This window comes from Mytilus galloprovincialis, chromosome 5, assembly GCF_965363235.1.
Source record: "Mytilus galloprovincialis chromosome 5, xbMytGall1.hap1.1, whole genome shotgun sequence".
In the NCBI taxonomy this organism is placed as follows: Eukaryota; Metazoa; Mollusca; class Bivalvia; order Mytilida; family Mytilidae; genus Mytilus; species Mytilus galloprovincialis.
This window is the reverse complement of record NC_134842.1, coordinates 65,716,614-65,734,818: the sequence shown is the minus strand read 5'-3', so window position 1 is coordinate 65,734,818 and position 18,205 is coordinate 65,716,614. Positions and strand designations below refer to the sequence as shown.

At 30.1% G+C, this 18,205-nt stretch overlaps 1 protein-coding gene across 2 annotated transcripts in view; it reads right to left on the bottom strand.

Annotated features, from left to right (window-relative positions):
• The window catches only part of LOC143076268 (tetratricopeptide repeat protein 28-like), a 110,322-nt gene that overhangs the window by 56,566 nt on the left and 35,551 nt on the right, over positions 1–18,205 (bottom strand). The window contains exon 1 of one of the 2 annotated variants that reach the window (XM_076252002.1): positions 10,266–10,301. The exons of the other annotated variant lie outside the window; for it this stretch is intronic. Coding sequence (XP_076108117.1) covers positions 10,266–10,286 — 21 coding nt within the window. The 5' untranslated portion in view covers positions 10,287–10,301. Of the gene's footprint in view, positions 1–10,265; positions 10,302–18,205 lie in introns of those variants that run through there. 2 annotated transcript variants of the gene reach the window in all.

The window sequence follows — 18,205 nt, the reverse complement described above, 5'->3', positions numbered from 1 at the left end:
AAAGTATTTTGACACCTTTAAACATAAACTATCAGCAGGTAAATTGATTTTTCTTCAAAATGTGTAAATTATTAACAAATCTGAGGATAAATTTTATCAGCGAGGATTAATATGTGACAGGACATCATTTAATCTGTCTGAAATAATTAAAAAAATATAAGAGGATTACAAAAAATAGAAAGAGAGAAATACAAAATGCAGACTGATAAAAACATGATGCATGGTTGAAGACCATAAGATAAAGGCTCTGTGGACAACAAGCTCTAAGCAGAGAACCATGAAATACATATCTAAGGAGAGAAAGGCCAATCAAGTAAAACTTCAGAATAAAATTAATTATAATAGATATTAGAAGATGTGGTATGAGTGCCAATGAGACAACTCTCCATCCAAGTCACAATTTATAAAAGTAATTCAATATAGGTAAAGGTACAGTTTTCAACATTGATTTGATTTCATTTGACTTTTGTGTCTTAACGCAACTTTTAAGCACTGTTTTGGGCTACTTTGTGACCTTGGATAGGAAAACTGACAATCCTAAAGATTGGAGTCGAGTGCACCTGCATGAGGGGGGTTTGAACTCACAACCTCAGTGTTCGAGTGCACCTGCATTAGTGGGGTTTAAACTCACAACCTCAGTGTTGAATGGCTAGTGATTACAGTAGTAACTATTTAGACCACTTGGCCACCAAGGCCCCTTCTTCAACACAGAGCCTTAGCTCAAAATGTACAGTAAGCTATAAAGGTCCCCAAAAATGACGTGAAAAAAATATTCAAAAAGGAAAACCAACATGGATCTATATAAACAAGTTCATGGTGTTCTTTAAATTTTAAACCAACACCAAACATAAAATGCTTAGTAATCGTCAAGGCGGCCCAAGTCATGACCATAAAGATTTATTGACCAAAAATTACTTATGACATGCAAACTTCCCAATTCATAAATAATGATTTATGAAATATGAATATACAAATTGACTGTAATCTATTAACACAATTATAGTATTTATAATTTAGCTTTTGGCTTTCAACAATTGTAGGTCACAAGCTGAGTTTTTTAAGTTTCAAATTTCTTCACATAAATATATACAGTAAAAGCATTGACCTTTGAATTTAAATATGTCTGTGACATACTTTTTCTCAATTAACAAAAGATTTGTATGTTTTCCCCAAAAAAAACTTATTCTAAAATATGACCTATAAAATAAATAAATATGAATGACTTATATCACAAAACAGGATCTAAACCTTTTAAAAAATCACTTAAATGATGTCTATTTAATATAATTTTTGTCCTAAATAGTAGGCATACACCTTTTGTTTTTCGTTTGGTTCATTCCCCTCTTTATATGAATATGTCTATTTTAGATTTTTCCCGTTTTCAATCTTTTATTTTTTCCTCTTATTATCTCAGATTATTGATCCCCATTTCGGTTTATCTTTTTATTACTCTGAAAAACTTCTGGTATATCTTAAGCCTTGCCAACACCTTCTCCCTCCCCTGGGGCTAAAAATTACCTGACCAGTAAAATTAATTGTGTGTGATAAAAAGACTGAAAACAAATTGAGGACATGCATCCCTCATTCATTCATCAGTTTCTATTAAGTGAACAATTACAAACAGGGTATGACAGAAAAGTTGGGTAATATTTAAAGACATTCCAACAATGTTCAAGAATTAATTAGGCATAAATATGTTCAAATTTATGCTAAATTAATCCACGCCATATAAATGATTAGTAGATAACATCAAATCAGTATGCATAACACAGAATTTATAACAATGGGATACCTACCTATAAACATTTTTCACAATAAGATTGTTATCTTTAGATAACTTAAAAGCGTGGACAATAGCTCTGAAGTATTCGGTGCTAATATGACTTAATTGGTCAGAAATTAATTCAAAGCAGGAAATAAATTGACCGATTATCATTCAATTCAAAAATAGAACTCTGTGTGCATCATTGACTTTTTTTCAAATATCGCATGATATTTTTTTTCACATATTGTCATACTCATGTGATGTTATATAATTATATAATTAATGCTTAAATTGTTTTGCCCTTAATGACCCCAAAAGTTAAATTAGTTCTTGATAATGAAAAACATGCTTTTAGTAGAATGACTGATTGGTCTTTTATAGTATAAACATTTACATTGGTTACCAAATACAACGAAGGAAGACAGAGTTGTGTCCCTTTGACAAAAAATTCAAATTGGGAGAATTAACAAAAATAGCAAAAAATTACCATGATTGATTTAATCTTTCTTACAATATCTATATGTTTTCAAGTTTTAATTTACAAAATAAAGCTTTAATTTCTTCCATTTGAATATTTGTTTATGAAAATTACAATTTTAAATCATTTCTTTTTATTTATAAAACATATAGACTAAAAAAAGTTTTTGAATTGTTTAAAAAGAATCACAAATGAGTTAGAGTTATCTCCCTTTCAACATCAGTTCAAATTATGAATGGGAGATAACTCAAACACTCTTCATCAGTTAATATTTTTAAACAGGTAACCTTAAATCATGTAATTTATAAATATTGATATTCCATTTACCCATTAATGAACATATTAATGAATGGAATTATAAACCATTTTAACAACCTGATCATTCAACAAATATTCAAAAAATTCTCATTGACAAACGTAAATTTCCAATATGTCACATATTTTTAATCAAAAACATCCTAAATTCTATCGATTTAATGATTTCGGACAATTAATTGTCAATCAACCAAGAGACAGCTATTTTTGTCAATTTCCTGTTGATACCAATATACAAGCTATTACATTTCAGCCGGGTTAAATTGATTAACTATAAGTTCTAAGTAACGGGTCAACACACGACAATGAATTATTTCAAATCCATTTAATCCTATGATCTACGATAGTTTGTATTAAATTCACATTTCATAAAGATGACAGAAAAGGTATTAAAAAGTTTTTGTTTGGGTCTTTTTGTAGAAAATACAAAATAAATCAGCGGGTTATTTTGTGCAAATCAATTTTGTAAGATATGTTTTAAGGGGTGAAATTGGGGAACTTTGTACTCTATTTATAAACAACAAACTTCAATTTATTAAATAGAACAGGTTTTTTACATGTTGAATGAGGTATTTTATGATGATCTATAGCTAAATAACCATCAAAGTCACTTGGTCTCTGTGTTAGAGCTGTCTCATTGGTAATTGTCAGGCCACAATCATACTACCTCTTCTTTTTTTTTATAATTGTAACATTCAACTGGGACCCTCATTTTCTAAAGCCCTAAAATGATTCCAGAATAGATTTATTTGAAATCCTGATTGAGCTAATCAGTCTGCACCAAAAACTTTTCCAACTACTAGTCCGAAGACCAATATACCTCCATTCTTGAGGGCCCTCATGGGGTTTTTGATTATGTGATTACTTGGCCGTTTTTTTAATGATTATTTGATTATTAAGCCAAATATTTCATGATTATTTGATTACCTAGGACTGTATTTTTAGTTTATGATTATTTGATTACTAAAGATAAGCAAATATTTAATGATTATGTGATTATATTGGCAAAAAAATGGTGATTATGTGATTACTAGGACCCCCCCCCCCCCATGAGGGGCCTCATTCTTCTTGTATGCCTTAACAAAATTTGGAAAATACTTGCTAGTCCAAATAAAATTTACTAGTCTGAGAAATTGGACTTATTGAATTACGGTGCAGACTGGAGCTTTATTTTATTGTTTTCCTTGTTGAAGCCCCTTATACATTCCAGATCTGTTTAATAAGAATCCTAAATAGAGGTGTTTACAATGGATAATCATACACTCTATACAAATTTACTTTCCTTGTCAAAAAGTTTGAAAACAGCAGGGGGAACCGCTTTCATTTCAAATGACACAAATTAACTTATCAAAAAATATCTCTGCATGTCTACAAGCCCAAATATTTAAATGACAGCCAACTTTAACTTTCTTCATATTTTTTTTTACACCAAATTTTAAATATAGTTATTGCTAGTCGTCAAGCAAGACAAAATGGCATAATCATTTACTTTTCTTTTATTTACAATAATCATTTTAACTACTGATTGTCATTCTATATTTTCTTAAGAATTATTTTATGGCTGTTTTGCATGATAAACTGAATTAAATTCATTTAACATCAAAATTTAATGTTTATTTTAATAGAAAAAATCCAGAGACAGTTTTACTCATTGAAACATCACATTCTTAAATTACCAATAGTAACAAAATATTTCTATAATTTCAATTAATTCAGATCGATGATGCAGCTCTGTACAAGGTTTTGGTGGAAGTATAGATGTTTAAGGTCAAAAGGGCAATCATTCAGCAATATTTAAGATGAGAACATGTTAATGTGGTATGAACATGAAGATAATGGTTTGAACTGTTTATAAAGGGGCATAACTCAAGAACAGTAAAATCGACCCCACCAATTTCAAACTTGATCTGTAATTATGTGGAAATAAGCATTGTGTATAAGATTAATAAAATTTGGTTGAGGCAAACTAAAGTTAGAGAATGGAGCCAACTTTGGGATGTACAGAGTCTACAGACATAGGTATAGATAGGCAAGAGTAAAACTTAATGCTTCTGCTACATTGGGGGCATAACTATTCCAAATATGGACACATTATTTTGACTCTGATAGAACAAGAATCAATAACCCAGTCATGACTGTCCAGCATCATGCTTGTCAATTTTGTAGTGAAATATGGAAATAATCTGTTTCAAGGTCAAACAAAAATGTTAACAATGAGTGCTAATCTACACTTAAAATGAAGCATAAATTATTAGTACATTGTAGCACCTCAATAAAACTCTTTAAAGTCATCATACATTTCCACACTTCTTCTCCTTAAATTATCAGTTCCAAATAAGAAGTCACCTCTCTTATGATTTTCTAGAAGTGTGACGGAGCCTGCCATCATGTTCTAATATTAAATAGGGTTGAAAATTTATATCCTGAACATTTCACAAACCCAACCACATATGTTTTCATTGACTATGGATTCATTATTATTTGTTAATAGGTATATTATCATAACTCACTATTGTGAAGAGTATGGGTAACTTCAATATCATAATACAAATGTATTCAGAAAAAAGAATTTTTCCTCCAGACGTCCAGAGTCAATCCCCCATAAATTGGTACCCTTAAATAAATGTATGCATCATTAGTAACCAATATCTATGCACTACTTTAATTATATATTTGCTGAGACTTTTAAACGATTTCAATATTTCAAATACATCATTTGTATGCAACATATCTTATTATTACCGATATAATTTCCATATCCATTTCAACAACTGAAACCAATATCTTATTAAGTTTGAATTTATGATTGTCAATGCATTTGCACTTTTGTGCTATAAAGGTCTATTTACAAAGGAAATGAAATATGACATTGCTTTTAATGCAAATACCAATTCATACACTTTGTAATTTTTTTCACCAATTTTTCACAATGATTTATTGTGCAACTGAAATTATTCAAATCAAAACTCTAATTTCAATACGGAATGAACATCAATAAGTCATTCTTGTCTAGGATATGCTTTTCGCCTTCTAATATGGCACATATAAATATTGACATATTCTCAGTTATAAAGATATATATCCATGTCCTTTAAACAGAATGAAATTATTAGGTATACGTCATGGAAAATTGCCTGGTTCTATAATAAAGTCTAAAATGCAACGTTTCTTTAAGATTCTCCGTAAATATCTAATTCCCTTACTTATATTTATATACCAATTAAATACAAAGGCAAATTATCTCCCCTGTTTAACCTACACAAAGAAAATATCGACAGTTTTCCAACTAAATAAATATTTACACAGTAATGTTTAGACTTAATCTTATATACTCAGACTTCATGAAGAAGAAAAACTGTTAGAAACTCGTGGCACAAATTCTTTGAAGCCGACTTGAAACCTAAATATGGGGCTAAATAAATAGGTACAATTTCTAAACAGGATCAGAAAAGGTTAGGATCATAAGAATAGTTGTACACATAAAGTACTCAATGTTAAATGAAAATTACTAGGAATCCAGTATAACCTTAGGGACTACATCAAAAGTTCAATGAAGGATAAAAAACTTAATTCACATAGTTTTTTCACTGACCCCCCCCCCCCCCCCCCCCCCCCCTCTTAACTTAATTTGGGAAAAATTGATTGACCAATAGGGATTTATGTAAAATCGATTTAAGATTAACAAAACTTGGAGCAATGTTGACCCCCCCCACCCCCAAACTATTTGATTAAAGTTTTTTATCCTACATCGATCTTTTGATGTCTTCCCTTATTATAATAAAATAAAAATGTTTATATTATTGCAAATTTTGTCATTGTATTAAACTACAAAAGTATGTACTTTTTGGTTCAATTTTCATCCATGAAAAAACTGACAAAAAATAAGAAAGTAAAGCCTTCTCTTGTTTTAGATTTTCAGCTGTATCTCTGTTCCTATGTAAAGCTTGCTATAAATGAGTCCCTTATTCCTTTGAATAAAAGGAGACTTGGAGGAAATACCAATCAATATTAAGACAAGAACAAACTAGAGGCTCTCAAGAGCCTGTGTCGCTCACCTGTTAATGTGTTTACTGATGTCGGCCATCTTCGTTGGTAGGCGGGGTCATTAGACACTTTTTTTTAAAATAGATACCCTAGTATTATGATTGTGGCCAAGTTTGGTTAAATTTGGCCAAGTCGTTTTAGAAAAGATTTTTATACAAGTTACAAAAATGACGAAAAGTTGTTCAATATTGACTATAAAGGGCAATAACTCCTTAAGGGGTCCTCTAACAATTTTGATCATGCTGACTTATTTGTAGATCTTACTTTGCTGAACATTATTGCTGTTTACAGTTTATCTCTATCTATAATAGTATTCAAGATAATAACCAAAAACTGCAAAATTTCCTTAAAATCACCAATTTTAGGGCAGCAACCCAACAACAGGTTGTCCGATTCAACTCAAAATTTGTGAGGGGATATATCTTATTCTGATGGACATTTAAATCTTGAAAGATTTGCCCTAAATGTCTTAGTTTCAAAGATATAAAGCAAAAACTGCATTTTACCACTATGTTCTAATTTTAGCCATGTCGGCCATTTTGTTTGGCAGGCTGGGTCATCGGACACATTTTTAAAACTATAAACCACAATGATAATTGTGGCCAAGTTTGGTTAAATTTGGCAAAGTAGTTTTGGAGAAGAAGATTTTTAGAAAAGTTACAAAAAATGACAAAAAGTTGTTAAAAATTGACTATAAAGGGCAATAACTCCTTAAGGGGTAAACTGACAATTTTGGTCATGTTGACTTATTTGTAGGTCTTACTTTGCTGAACATTATTGCTGTTTACAGTTTATCTCTATCTATAATAGTATTCAAGATAATAACCAAAAACTGCAAAATTTCCTTAAAATAACCATTTCACAGGCAGCAACCCAACAACAGGTTGTCCTATTCGTCTGAAAATTTCAAGGCAGATAGATCTTGACCTGATCAACCATTTTACCCTATATCAGATTTGCTCTAAATGCTTTGGTTTTTGAGTTATTAGCCAAAAACTGCATTTTACCCCTATGTTCTATTTTTAGCCATGGCGGCCATCTTGGTTGGTTTGACGGGTCACGCCACACATTTTTTAAACTAGATACCCCAAGGATGATTGTGGCCAAGTTTGGTAGAATTTGGCCCAGTAGTTTCAGAGGAGAAGATTTTTGTAAAAGTTTACGGACGACGGACGACGGACGACGGACAACAGACGACGGACGCAGGACGACGGACGCCAAGTGATGAGAAAAGCTCACTTGACCTTTCAGGTCAGGTGAGCTAAAAAATACAAATTCAATTCACTTTCTTTGTTTTCTCTCATTTTTGGCAGGGATTTTTTTTGGTATATATGCATATAACTATCCCAGAGTCAGATCGTCCACATTCTACTCTGGATGTAGGACAAAAGAACATGATATTAAAGGTCAACTATTACATGTAACTTTATGTATCATAGTTATACATACAGGTACATTGTTTTCTATGATAAATGTGGGTTATTAGGATAACATTCTTCTTCTTTTTGCTCTTAGATAGAATAGACTATATATATCTGTTACATATTCATGTACTTATAAAAGTAACAATAAAAATGATCCAGATATTGGGTAAAAATGAAAAGAAATGTGATGTGAGATTTAATTCCAAAGTTGCAGGGTAACAGATATGAGCTTTTTTTCTGTGTTCTGTTTATTGTCTTTTCAAAGTTTTTTTTTTTGTCCATGCTGCATTGTCAGTTTCAAGAAAGGCCCACTTTAGATATTATACTACATGTACTAGTATCTCATAACTAAAGAGTTGCCCAGATGTGTAGATTTGCAGGGTCCTTTACAACAAGTATTGCCAAGTGTATTAATGTATTAAGAGTATGATAAATGCTCATTCCTTTTCAGTATAAAAAATTATTTATTTATTTTCTATTTTTTTTTAAAACACCTGGCAAAATAATCTTAAACAAAATACGATAAATGTTGTTTGATTATGAATGAGCATTTCCTGTAAATTTTTCCTTGAAACTAAATATAACATTTATAAAAAGAAAATTAATTACTTTAAATTAACTATCTTTAATGAGGAAGCCTTTGGGCTAAATATTTCCAGAAATAGACATGCTGAATAGAATAAATAAAATTGTGATAAAATGAAAGTGACAACTTCTATCTATATTTAGTAACATGTTGTGTCTATATTTAGTAACATGTTGTATCTATATTTAGTAACATGTTGTATATGGTTCTTCCTCCACAAATTGTAACCAAAAATGACAAATTGATTTATCCATTTTTTAATTTTATTTCCTTCTTGTGGCAACTATATCATGCTCATTCCAGCAAGTTAATCATAATAATTATCAATAGGTCTAAAGCATAGTTACACTACCAAAAGATGCAAATATCTAGATTGCCACTAGCATGACTAGTGAATGGTTAATTTCAGGAATTTAAAAAAAAATTACATTCACAAATGAACCCTGAAGAATCATTGCTCAATCTCTGTGAATGTGCCCAGGCTGCATTTAAATTATAAAGGAAAATAATTGGATATTACATCCAATGGAATTTCAGATCAATGCATTGAACATTCCAAAGCTAAATCAACAAAAATATATTTTTTCCAATAAACTTTTTTTTCGTTCATGTTTTTATATAAATAAGGCCGTTAGTTTTCTCATTTGAATTATTCTACATTGTCTTATCGGGGCCTTTTATAGCTGACTATGCGGTATGGGCTTTGCTCATTGTTGCAGGCCGTACGGTGACCTATAGTTGTTAATGTCTGTGTCATTTTGGTCTCTTGTGGACAGCTGTCTCATTGGCAATCATACCACATCTTCTTTTTTATATTTACATAGAAATGAGCCTAATTTCAAAGTTTTAGCATATAATGATAGATTTCCAAATATTCTGCCAAAAAAGCTTTTTTTATCATCTTCAATCATATTCACATGTTAATTTTGACCTGCTTTTTCCGAAAATCATTCCTGTCAGGCATAAAAAATATTGTTTTATTTAGTTCTTTTCTCTCAGATAGATTTGAAAGGTTATATCTTGCAGCAATCTAAGCTCATGTCGGTGAAAGGTCAGTTTCAATTATTTTGGAACTTTACGGTGGAATCTTGAGTAGTTCACTAAAGTGATCTTAAAAATCCGCCTCAATAAATAATATTGTTTCAAATAGTGTTTTAAGTGCGAATAGCAGATGCCAAGATTTCACCAAACAGTACACAGTAACTTCCATAACAAGTTTTCTGTACCATTGGTATTAGCTAGGAAAAGCTAGGTTTTGGAGGATGATTTTCACGTTTGTTGCGAAATTCAAAAACTGCGAAGACATTGAAGATTTTCTTTCAAAATCTAAGCACTGACAGTTTAATACGTTTAAAATTTCTAATAATTGATTAGATAATTATAATTTAATGTTAAGTTTAAAGTTACTCAAAATATTTCATATATCAAAATCTGCAACGTCACTAAATATATCGAATACATTTGACGAAATACCAACAGTGCTTTTTCCCATTTGAAATAAAGAATACCTTCAGACTACTGAAATGTAGCTAAAAGTTAAAACAAATTGCTTCGTCATTTAATGTTTTATGTTTGTACCAAGTTACTAATTTACACAGAAAACACATTAAATATTAAGAAAACGTTTAGAAATAAGTTACTAAAACAACATACCAAATCTTGTAAATCCTCCATAAATTAAAAAATCTTCTGAATGTTTGGCTTCATTTCACTTTATGAAAAACTTCTAACGAGACTTTTGTGTAACAATTTTATCCCATTCCGAATGTTGACATTTTACAAACAAAGCTTTTACTTTTTCATTAACAAAACAAACATGTTGAGAATTCCATTTTGCCATCTTCCGGCCATAAACAAGGTTCGAAATAAAGGCAGATTTAACGCGATAAATTCAAATCTATTTGTCAACAGTGTTTGATATTATAATTTTTCACTAGGTAAATATAGTGGCGAAGATTCTGATCTACACATGTCAACATCTTTTCTGACATTAATTACAACGGGATTAAGGACATCAAATATGGCAAAAATGGAAATAATATTTATTTATAATTAATTATACTGCAAATAAATATGTATTTTATCTTAGGTACAGACATATCTACCTCAAAAGAATGGCAAAGGGGATATATTATTTGAGGTTCATTTTAAGGGGAATTTTGAAAATAGAAATGTTAGGACACTTGTTTTCTCTAATCATATCCAGACCTGAATGCATTATTGATAATTTTGCAATCCATACAGCTTTTTATAGGCAGGAAAGTAATCTCCTTGCAAAAAGTTCTAAAACTGGAAGCAATGTTTTTATTTATCATTTGAAAGGGATTAAATTTACATGTAAAACACCAACATAAATGGACATTGACTTATTTACTGTACCTTGATGTTTTTAAAAGTACTTAAATTAAGTACTTATATTTTCTCTTTTTTTTTTACAGCTTTGCCGTGATAAAGCACTCCTAAAACTAATATTTTTAAAATTTTGAGATTTTATCAAAAAATCATAATAAAATCAATTAAAATATTTTCTCACAAATATCCACTTAAATTCAATTATAAGAATTAATATTTACAGAATTTCTTCTCTTTTATATAATTTTCTTTACACTCTCTTAGTCATGCGGAGTTCAACGGCACATGAGAATTACGTTTTATTTAAGTGAAAGCCCCGAAGCTGTAGCGGAAGTTTACATTAGGTCAGCTAAATTTCTCTGATGTATGCTTTCAAGTTATATTTCAGGAAACCTTTCAGTTTTTCATTTCTAGATGAATAACTTCAAAAGCCGTCCAGAAGTTTTCCTAAACGACAAGTCATATATTTTAACCTCCACTTTTAAAGTTGTCTTAATGTTCCTAACTGAGATTGTCAGGCGACTAATTATGACAGAATTTGTAAACAATTTTTGCTAGTCATTGCCCTTAGTTGTAATCTGTGCACGATTAAGTTTCCAGTAAGGTATACCCCTTCAATAAGAGCCTCAGTGAATGAAGTACTTAAACAACTGTTTCACGTAGCCTGTCAACACTTAGGATTTGAGTACAAGTCTTGCACTTGGCACGTGCATTTGACTCCCAACTTTATTGACTAGGATTGACTGTTTTCCTAACAAAGCCGAAAGGTCAAGGTTCCTTCCAGCTTCCACCGGCAATATAAACTGACCACCACAAAAAAATAACAACTAGTTCTGAAAGTGATATTAAACACCAATCACTCAATCAATCAATCAATCACCCTTTTTTTATAAAGAGATATCAGGACACAATTGCCCACCATGGTAACCCCCTTAGTTTGCAGGTCCAATTTGACCATGTTGCAGCCACAGAAATAAGTTTTAAGAAAAGAAATGCACTCAGATCAGTGCATTATGGTCCATCTTGCACATGCAAAGCAGTATGAGATATCTGCCTTTGATTTTGATTTTGAGATGTTGTAGAGCAATAAAAGTGATGTTCAACAGTTCTGGATTTGATCAAGTACTTGTAGGGATCTTGAGTCATGAATTTAATATTACACTATATCTGAGGATCTGGATGGGGTTTACAGAATAGAGAATAATAGCTATAGGAAGATTTGGTAAGAGTGCCAATGAGACAACTCTCCATCCAAGAAACAATTCATAAAAGTACCATTATAGGTCAAGGCCAGCCGGATCAGCCTTAAACACCAAGTTTGGCTCACACCTAACAGCAAGCTATAAAGGGCCCCAAAAATAACTAGTGTAAAACCATTTAAATGGGCTGTTTCTACAGAAAAAGAATATAACAAAAGCGACCGTGGAATAAAGAAAATAGAATGATGGTCACAGTTCTTTAATATACAAAATAGAGTGTAAAAGGCAAAATTTATAAAGAAATTGGCTAAAAAATCTAAAAATACAGAAATAAGAAAGACCCCATTCATAACTCTTATAAAAAATGCCATAAAAGTACATGAAAACATAACCACAACAAAAAAATCACATAAGGAATGTTGTTCTATCATCAAAGGACAGGAATACATGCTAACATGACATTTAAGATGCCATTCATAAATTTATTCACCAAACTTTACTCAGAAGTTCTTTTAATATGACGAGCAAGTATGGAAAAGAAGACAGTTTCATTGCCACATAAACAGAATATTAATATAACATGTAAATAAAGCAAAACATAAACAATGACAAGTTTGTAAATTTTTGTGTTTTTCTCACACATTTTGAGTACAATTGATTTTTCTTACTACATGTTCATGGGTGAGAGTACAGAAAGGTGCACAAATCTGGAAACAGTCTTCACACTTAACAACAGGGGAGCAGTCAAAGCTTGCAAAATTGCTTTCAGCCCTGTAAAAATCATCTCTTCAGAGATAATATCTTTTTCATTAATAAAATAATGCTCACAAGTAAAAAAAAAATTAGATGTACACCATATATATAAGTATTAATTGATATTTTATGTTGAATAAAATTTCCCAGTAATTATTTTTGTTTCAGCCAATTGGCTGTCATTTTAAAGGTTGAGCTGAAGGAACCTTCCAACATTCTGTCTTAATTCCTAAGTACTTAAATTCTTTTGTCAAATTATAAAACATATAAACATTCAATTTCTAATGACTAATTTGGAAGTATTCCCATTTTATAATCCATTCACCAGACATGACAAAATGGCAAAATGCTAAAGTCCTTGTAAATTGTTCACATAAATTTTCTTATTCTTATTTGAACATAATAGAAAGGAGACACTATAATTTACTCATCTTTAACTTATTTAAAATCTAATTATTGACACGAACTCTAATTTAATAATAAACATTAACAATAAATAAATACATAATCATAAATAATAGCAAATCAACAACAAAACCTGAATTTAAATCTAACCTTTTTGAATAAGAAATTATAATACTCATTTTATAATACCTTAAAGGCTAAATGGAAAACAAGTCGAAATTGACAAAATTATAAATAACAATATTTAAATTTGAATTTAGTTAATTAATTTCCAATGTCAAAATAATTTCACATTTGCACCTGATAAGCAGGAACTACAAAAGAATCGTTTTTAGCTCAAGGATATCGTGAAATCTAGACGATTTTTTTTAACAGCTACTCTTCTTTGTGGGAGGTTTATATGTAACCATATTTCAGAAAGAGTTCTAATGTAATTTTTACAGGAAATTAACTCTGTATACAAATTTTGATAACTTGAATATAGATTTTCAAATGTTCATATTATATTTTCTTGAGTATATTCAAGGTTGATAAAAAAATGAAGTCTTAATCTACAAATATTATACAATGAGAGAAAATTTGACGTTTACATTTATTTAATCAATATTCATTATTGAATTTATTTAGACCAGACATTTTCTGAAAGACAGCCATTCAAAAAGTGAACTAAACTTTAAAGTTTTTATTCCATGCAACTCAAGAACTTTGAAACATCAACCTTTCATGCACCTTTTAAAAAAAAATCCTTTTCTTAGCAAACAAGGTTTTCAAATCCATAGAGTACAAGTAATTTCTTTTTAGTTAAAAAATTCCACTTGAGTTGACGGACATTTCAACAAGCTACTCTTACCATACCTACATCAAACAAGACCAATCTCAAGAACCATAACTCTAGGTGTCAAAATAACAATTTATTATGTGGTAAAATTCTCTATTACATTTTATCACGAGCCACTCCACTGATATACATATCAATACTGATATTTCAAGTGCTTGTTATTTGGTCCTTGTTTTCAGTTATATGTTTCTTTTATGTTGGACCATTATGGGAAATGTACACTTAAAATGTACCCAAAATGTATGCCAAGAAAACTTTCATCTGTAAATAAATCTTCTTTTGTGAAGTTTTTTTTTTTTTTAGAATCCTTATTCACTTTCAAACATTATTATGAAATCCGAGATATTGAGTTTTTTTTTATTTTTTCAAACACATAGATGATTGAGATGTCAAATGCCCTTTTCAGCACTCTTAGGTTTTTCATGGCCCCAGTTTTTTTTATCCAAAGAGATCCCCTGGGCCTAAGGCAGGAAAACCAGCAATTATAGCTATAGTCAATTGAATAATGGAGGAAATTTCCCTTGAGCTAGATTCGGACCCAAAACCATATTGATAATGATCCCTTTCAATGAGCTAGTTCCTCGTCCTAAAAATATGCATGAAATATTGGCCACTGGATGTTAAGCAACCAATAATCAATCAATCCAATGAGCTATTTAGACTCCTCAGCCAACCAGGTACCTTAAATTGACTTTTTTGTAAAGACATAATTAAGCGTTATCCTTAATTTCTACTTCCCCTGAGCTTGTAACAAGATTTTAAAAGTGTCTCGTTCTAAACCCATTTTTCACAGCAAGTAATTGCAATAGATTTGATTTTGCTATATGGTGTGATGATGAAACCTTCCATTTGAAGAAAATCTACATAATCATAGTTGATTCCTTATGCTGGCCAATGAAAAGTTTCTACTTCAGATTAAAATTATGCATGAATTTAACTCCAACAGGGTGAATATCCGCAGAGTGAATAAAGGAAAAATTTCAACAGACTATTTCATTGTGTGACTATTTACCCTTTCATTGTTATGGTTGAATTTAAACCTTGATAGATTTTGACATAATTTTTGACTATTTTTTTCACAAATGAATTCCAAAATTCAAAAGTTATTTTCATTCTTTGCTAACTGAGAAAGAATTTAAATGTTTAAGCATAAAGCTAGAAATAATTAAACAAATTATTTGAATTTTTCATTTTTCAAAATTTCCCAATTACCAATAGATAGTCATACAATTCAATTAGAAATACCATCGCTATTCTGAGTAAACAAACATAATACACGATTAAAGTCTCAGTACTAATATAGATTTATTTCATACATTAATCAAATTCTCATACGGAAAATTTTTACTTTGAAATGAACATAATAATTATTCTATCAAATAAATGAAAGAATCATAAAATCATTTTTCTTCAAAAAAAAAAATATTAGAACATATTTTAAATCAAAACTAATGACCAGTTTGTAGAAATGTGAGAAAAAAGAAACATTTGTATTTATTTACTTATCATGCGTGATCGGTTGGGGCACAAGTGGGGTTATTATATCATTTCATGTTCTGATTTGAATTTCCTGAATTCTTTACCATTATAGTGAATTCTTTACCATTATACATGATTATAGTGAATTTTTTACCATTCTTCCCTTTATCATGTTTATACTTTATATTCCATCCTGTGAACGAGTGTTTTTTTTTTTTTATTAACCTCTATTTTTGAGATTCCCTTATTTAAACCCCTTTGATAAAAAAAAAATCAAACCTTGACCTAAAACACCTTTTTGATACCTCAAAAATTAATGGTGAATTTAACAAAAATATACATTGCAGACATCAAAGCTTTAACATAAAACCAATTAAAAATTAAAATATTTTTTTCATCAATATTTCTCAGATTTTTCATATAATTTCACACCATAAACGTGTAGTACCTAATGAGCTTCTTTTATCGTTAACATAGTTGACAAATCGTGCGATAGGAAGCCGAATCAGTATAGAAGAGCGGTCAATATTGTTTACAAAGTACACTACTCATCTTCAATGAAATCATTATTATTCATGGATACTTTCCTCTGTAGATTTTTAAGGTGTAAGATTGATTTTAAATAATCTGTGTAAATACAAATTATCAGATAACTTTATTGTGGCCAAAGATGAAACCACAAATTTAATGTCTAAGCCTAAACATAGAAATTATTTCCTGATCCCAAAATAAAATTTAAACCAACAAAAATATTGAAATGTATGCAAAGTATTTCCTTTTCAAGAATAACATTTTATAGATTTATTCATGATTTCATTACTTCTATTAAACATGTTTAAGTTCAATGATATTGGTATACACTTCCTGCAGACTTTGAAATGTGACCTGTGACCTCAGACGTCTGCTGCTACATAAAAGGAGATTATATACACTCATCTTTTAAATATTTCTACGCATAAAATACAGTCAAAATACCTCTTGAGTAATAAAAGCATGAGCCCAGAATTCATTGTCTAATTACACAACCACAATATATAAAAAAGAAGATGTGGTATGATTGCCAATGAGACAACTATCCACAAAAGACCAAAATGACACAGACATTAACAACTATAGGTCACCGTACAGCAATCAACAATGAGCAAAGCTAGTTGTTTCAATGGCACAAATGATAACAAGGTTGTGTGTTGGGGTTGGTGAGAGATTTCAACTGTAGTAGGAAAATAAGAAATTAAACTAAGGTACATGTCTACTGGTTAATAACATTTTATTCAATCCCCCCCTTTTATCATGATCTTTAACCTGATCTAACACTCAGTGTTATTAACTCTGACAGACAAAGTCAGAACCCCATTAAAGGAAGCTCCAATACAATGACTTACACCTCATCACAATACTCTTATTCTGACAAAAAATAGTATCTTAAATCTGATATTTGTCGCTGATATTGAATTGAAGAAAAAGACCTCCCAAACACATTAAAATTTCATCACATTTCATACCCACAAAAGGTATTGTTCAGTGAAGTGATAGCTAACGAGAAATTGCTTTCCGAATGACAGAAATCGCATTACGTGTTTTGACAATCATTCAACCTGAATTTTGTTTTCATAGAAAAGCAAATTTGTAAAATTTGAAATAACAAACATGGGCATTGAAATAGATATGATTGTAATATCATATGAATATGGAATAATTTCAATATTATAATTTTGATAACTAAACAGTTCAATTTCAATTGCATAAATGCATATTAATTTTTTGAAATATTTCACGGACAATAGAAAATACCAATGGTGTGGAATTATCAAGTTCACATTCAGAATGATAAACCATTTAAAAATCATGGGTTTAATTTATCAACATCTAAATCATGTGATCAATTAATCACCTCAATACTTAAATGTGGTACATGTAACATGTAAATGATGCTTAAAAATCATCATCTTACAACAAGTTTAAATTTATAGTTAAAATTAAATATTTTGAAAAAGATATTCAAGATAAGATAGTTTTCTTTATCATTTGATCAGTAATTATAGTCTATAAATATTATCAAGAATTTTAATACATAGTTCTTGTAAGCTATGAAATTCATTAAAATTAGTATCCAATATTATCAACATTAAACTAAAAAGTCAAAACCAGCTCCTAAAGTTATTTGTTTATTGATTATTGCATGGTGATTGTTTTTTTATTCGTTTAATCAGAAAATCTTAAATACATGTATTTCTGCCAGAAAATGTTTTTTTCCTATTAAAAAACTTAACACTTATATCTCAATTTTGAAATTTCATTTCAACTCCCCCTTTTTTCAAGTACATATTGAGAAAAACAACCAGCATCAAAAGGTGGAAGACTAAAATTTACAGAAAAAACTTTCTATTGAAAGACAGGAACAATGATTGTGAAAAAAGAAAATCAGAGAACATTCAGATTAGTATACGGAATGCTCGAGGTCATCTTAATGCATGTTTTCTATACTGTAAATATAGCGGGTCTCAAAGTGTAATTGCCCACAAAGAATCAGGAATGCCACAAGTACTACAACATTCTAACCTATCATG